Consider the following 4,938-nt stretch of genomic DNA (forward strand, 5'->3'; position numbering starts at 1 on the left):
TAAAATTGATATGGTGCCGGAAGAATTTTCCTATATATATCATCACACAAAACATAAAAAATTCAAAAAAAAAATATTATATTTGAATCATCCATCACGAGAAAAAGCAACATCCACGAGAAAGTAAAATAAACTAGTGATTCTTAAAATGATTGATAAAATTTTATATTTGAATCATCCATCACGATTATATGAATTGGGATTAGGGGCTGGTGCACTTGGTTTACGGGTTTAAAAAGAAATCCATATTTAACTTTTATATTCTTTTTGTGTTTGACAACTTGCACTCTGTTATATTTTTTAATACATCACATGTTTTCACGAATACGAATTAAATTAGTAATATTTATTGCCTTTTTGAACGATAAGTTATGGTACCCAATGTGAAAGATTCTCGTTGATCAATCTTATAATAAAAAATTCTACAAACAGCCCTCGTCTAAAGTCATATTTGTTTAAGGAGTTATTTGATGAGATTATAATTTATTTTTATGAATTATTATATATCACATTACTATTATAATTTTATGTTTTATTATCATATTTTAATTAGAAAGTTTATAAGATTCAAATTCTAAAATATAATTTTGACCATGCAATAGAAATACCTTATTCAACCTTTATAATTAATATCTAATCAATAAAACAATTAAATTTTGGCTGTGTAACATTATTCTTTTACTTTTAATTTTTAAAATATTTTGTTCTTTATGTCTTTTTCCTTCTCGCTATCTGTGTCTCTTTTGTTCCTACCAACCTTTCTTGTCCTTTTTTCTCTCTTCCCAACACTCCATTCTCAACGACGTCTCATTTGGTTCAAGCTGCTTCCTTTTGCATCTCTCATCGCACCCCATTTCTTTATTATTCTCTGGGTTGCTTTCTCGTGTACCCCACAACCCTAAAACACGGTCGTTTCATCACTGATTCAAAAACTTTCCTTCCAAAGGTGAGAAAACCAACACACAGACGCTGCTATGGCTTTAACACACCCAACAAAATTCCTCATTAAATGCTGTTTGTTTTTCTTCCTCGTTGGTTTCACCGGACACGTTCTTATCGATGTGTCTCGTGTCTCCTTTGCTTTTCGCATTTCTGGGTGCGTGTCTCCAGCTCTTTAATGTTAGTCCAGCGTTGATATATTTAATTAATAATATAAGATGGAGATTGGATATCAATCAAGCGTTTAACTGCTGAGTACTTTATATTATACATATATTATAAGGCATTTGAGAATATTTATTTGAATAATTAAAGTTTATGTAAAAGTTAAATATTTGTGAACGTATCGACATCATACAAAGCAGTCCAAGGTGACATTAATATTAATATTTATCTTATTAAATAGATTGAATGGTGTTCAAAAAGGCTGGAAAGAGCTGGAGACAGGCAGTGCAGAAGAGGTATAGCTTGTGATGGTTTTCTCACCAACATTCACATGTCTCTTATTTCTTTTCCACATGCCTCTAATTTCTTACTGAATCGCTGCATACTATAATCAGAATTCGATTTTATAGAATCACAAATTCGTAGCTGATTCTTTGTGATTTTTGTTTTGTAGATATTCATCTTTGGAGGGAATCCTCTGTTGCAAATTTCTTGCTTTTCTTGTTATTCCCTTTGTATCAATCATCAGTCGAGTCAGATAGTGGGGTCCTTCAAAATTGGATCTTTACCTTCGAATTTGTTCGCACGGCTTCTCCACATCGATGTTGATCAATTTTGTAAGTGATGCTGTGATCTGAGATTTTATGTTGAAGTAAATAATTGGTGATGATTTGCATGGTTGAGTGAGTGAATCGTTATCATACATGGAAGTGTTGCCGAAGTTTTTGATCGGCACAATGAATTCAGTAACTAGCAAATGTATGTTTTTACTTGTTACTGTTTTGATTCTTAGAGCACTGTTGTTTCCATCCTTCCTTGGCTTTGACGGGATTGAATGGAGCAACCTTGTTTATATCCGCACTCCATTGTTGAATTTTGACTTTGGAATACGGCAAGATAAGTTTTTGGTGGTTCCCCAGATTGTATGGGGATTAAACAACCAGAAGATTGCGTTTGCAAGGGCCTGTCTTACTGCTAGAATGCTGAACAGAACATTGTTGATGCCAAGCCTTAGTGCCTCATTGTTTTACAAAGAAATTGATCTCTTGCAACCTATTTCCTTTGATAAGATTTTCCAATTTGATAAGTTTAATACCCTTTGCAATGGTTTTGTCCGGTTGGGGCGCTATTCAGATGTCTCGAATAGAACAGAAGTGCTGGAAATGGAAAAGGGAAGTGGCAGGAGGTGGACAGTGGAGAGAGATTTGTCACAATTGAAGGAGCATGGTAAGGGCTCTTTAGATGATCACGAGGTAATTCGGATTGTAGGGAAGAACCCTTTCTTGTGGCATGATCATTGGCCTGTGAAGGACTATGCAAGGATTTTTGAATGCTTGGATTTGACAGAAGAGATTGCTAAGGAAGCAGACAGAGTTGTGTCTAGGATTAGAGCTGTTGGAGGAAAGATAGCAGGCAACACTGAAGCAGCGGAAATGCAGAACAGTATCACCAGTGATGGACCTTCTTTTAAGCCCCTTCCGTATGTTGCTGTCCACATGAGGATAGAAATTGATTGGATGATTCACTGTAAAAATTTAGAGAGGCGATTGAACACGAATCAAATCTGCAGTAGCAAGAAAGAGATAGTGGAAAGAGTTAGGAACATTGCTGGTTTGAAGACTCCAGTTGTTGTTTATCTTGCTGTTGCTGATAAACTCCTCAACAATTCTTCCATACTTGAAGGTTGGGAAGAAGGGTTTCTTCCTTTTGAGAAGAAGAAACTTGGTGTTGATGGAATTTATAAGAAGTATCCGTATTTAATTCAGTCTGCAATCGACTATGAAGTGTGTTTAAGAGCTGATACCTTTGTGGGAAACAGTTTCTCCACATTTTCAAGTCTTATAGCTCTTGAAAGAACACAGAAGATGATCAGAATGAATGCCACCAACATGTGTGCAGAAAATGTTAGATGGCCTTCTTATGCTTACAACATACCAGGAACATCAAATGGTCCAATGAGATGGGTTACAAACATGTCAGAATCAAGTCTTCAAGCAATCAGCTATGGCACCAATCACATCTCTTGTTAACAGTACCTTGTTTAATTAATTATTCCGGCTGCAAAGTTTTAGAGTAGATGAAGAGCCCCTTTTTCTTGGCTCAACATTTTGACTTGTAGGGATGAATGACACACTTTAAAAGAAGGACGTTGATGTAGAGAATGCACACTTGAGGTACAGTTTCTCGTTGTGTAAACTGAACCCATTATTTTGAAACAAATTTTTAAGGTGGGCACTGTTTGGTTGTTAAAAAACGAAGTCCCTCGGAAAGGGTAGGTTTTGGTTTCTGTATTCAATTTGTGTCTACAGTTTGGGAAGTGTTACTGTTGGTGTATAGGGTTCACGTGTGTGGGCGAAGTCTATAACTGTATGCTCTGGTTGTGTCTACTTTTGTTGTACATTTAAGAGAACACAAAGTGTGCCCTTTTCAGTTATTAAAGAAAAAAAAGTGGACCCTCTTTTTATTTCTTTTTTGCAATAACTGGAAAATTCCATCTTTAGAAATGATTTTCTGTCAATGAAGTTGGTGAAAAACAAACTCATGCCATAAAAGTATGAGTTTGTTTTCTCTTGTTACTACAACCTGGATTCTGACAAGTCCTGTAGACTCAATTCATACATTTTTTTTTTCAAAAAGAAATAAATGATATTTTGCATTATTGTACATTTTTTTTCAAGTATTTTTATACAGCCATACTTCACTTTCAGTATTCATGTTAGTAGAATGATGTATGTAAAAAGGCATAGGTAGGAAGTGTAATCTTCATGATACTAGCCAAAAATTATAATGACAAAGGATGCCTTAACAGAGTTGGATGGGGACTTGCAGCTAGGTTGAGGAATGAAGCTATTGGTTATTGGTGTAGGTAGTGCAGTGAATTTTTTCTTTTAGATCTAAAAGTAGGTCACATAATAATTATCTGTGATACCTAACCTTTCGGTTCAGAAATTTTCTTCTGGTTCACACTTCACCATAATCACTTGAAATACAAATTGGTTAGAATTAGAAGTGATTGTTATTATGGGGAAACTAGTATTAAAAGGTAAATAAAGGGTGCCATTATTTTTGGATTTTTCTTTGACTACAGTAATAACCTGCTACTCATAAAAATTTGAATGTATTTTACATTATTTTAAAATTTCACAAGAATAAACATAGGCAGATACATATTTGAAAAACTGAAAAATATACACACAAGTAATTACCAATATTCATATCTCGTATTTTAAAAGCAATTTGTTGCTGTCCATGAGATACCTTTAACCTGATCTTTCTCTGTCTTGTTATTTTTCTTGGCCACCTAATCTTTTTGTTGGTCACCTAATCATGTTGAAACTAAGTACTTTCATATATTATACGATGTTTAAGTCTGATATTTAGTAACATAGAATAATCGGTGAAGTGTTTGTCTTTGATTTTTTAAAAATAGTTGGTTTTCGAAAGTGAGTTTTTCATATTTTTGTTTGCTTATTAATTGGTATGATAGTTAGTTTCTCTAAATAGATTATTCAGGGATTTTGATTCGTGGACAATAGTTCTAACAACAAATGGTTTTTATTTGAGAAGAGTTATAATAAATGATGGGTTGATTGAAGTGTGATACAGTAAAAATCATTGAAATCTCAATTCATAATGATTGTTTAGTAATATGAACTTGTATATTATAGAGTGAACAATTACAGAATATAGTTTTAACAACTATTGTTTCATTATTGTTGATGAATGTATAGTTAAAAATAATATGTTTTCAACAACAACAAATAATAATGGTTATAAATCACTTTTAACAATGGTACAAACACTTGTGTTAGAGTCTACCACAATGATTATGTA

At 33.5% G+C, this 4,938-nt stretch overlaps 1 protein-coding gene across 3 annotated transcripts; it reads left to right on the plus strand.

Annotated features, from left to right (window-relative positions):
• Window positions 1-820: 820 nt before the first annotated feature.
• On the plus strand, window positions 821-3,768 carry LOC137832064 (O-fucosyltransferase 23-like). Of its 3 annotated transcripts, XM_068640045.1 has the most exons (4): window positions 821-1,096; window positions 1,346-1,400; window positions 1,559-1,721; window positions 2,239-3,768. In XM_068640045.1, exons 1-4 carry the CDS (start codon window positions 975-977, stop codon window positions 3,132-3,134), a joined length of 1,236 nt encoding a protein of 411 aa, XP_068496146.1. In that variant the 5' UTR covers window positions 821-974; the 3' UTR covers window positions 3,135-3,768. The 3 variants fall into 3 exon arrangements, with proteins under 3 accessions (XP_068496146.1, XP_068496144.1, XP_068496145.1); XM_068640043.1 differs by having other exon boundaries at window positions 1,023-1,437; window positions 1,559-3,768; XM_068640044.1 differs by having other exon boundaries at window positions 1,023-1,400; window positions 1,559-3,768.
• The last annotated feature ends 1,170 nt before the right edge of the window (window positions 3,769-4,938 follow it).

This window comes from Phaseolus vulgaris, chromosome 6 (assembly GCF_000499845.2).
Source record: "Phaseolus vulgaris cultivar G19833 chromosome 6, P. vulgaris v2.0, whole genome shotgun sequence".
Lineage (NCBI taxonomy): Eukaryota > Viridiplantae > Streptophyta > Magnoliopsida > Fabales > Fabaceae > Phaseolus > Phaseolus vulgaris.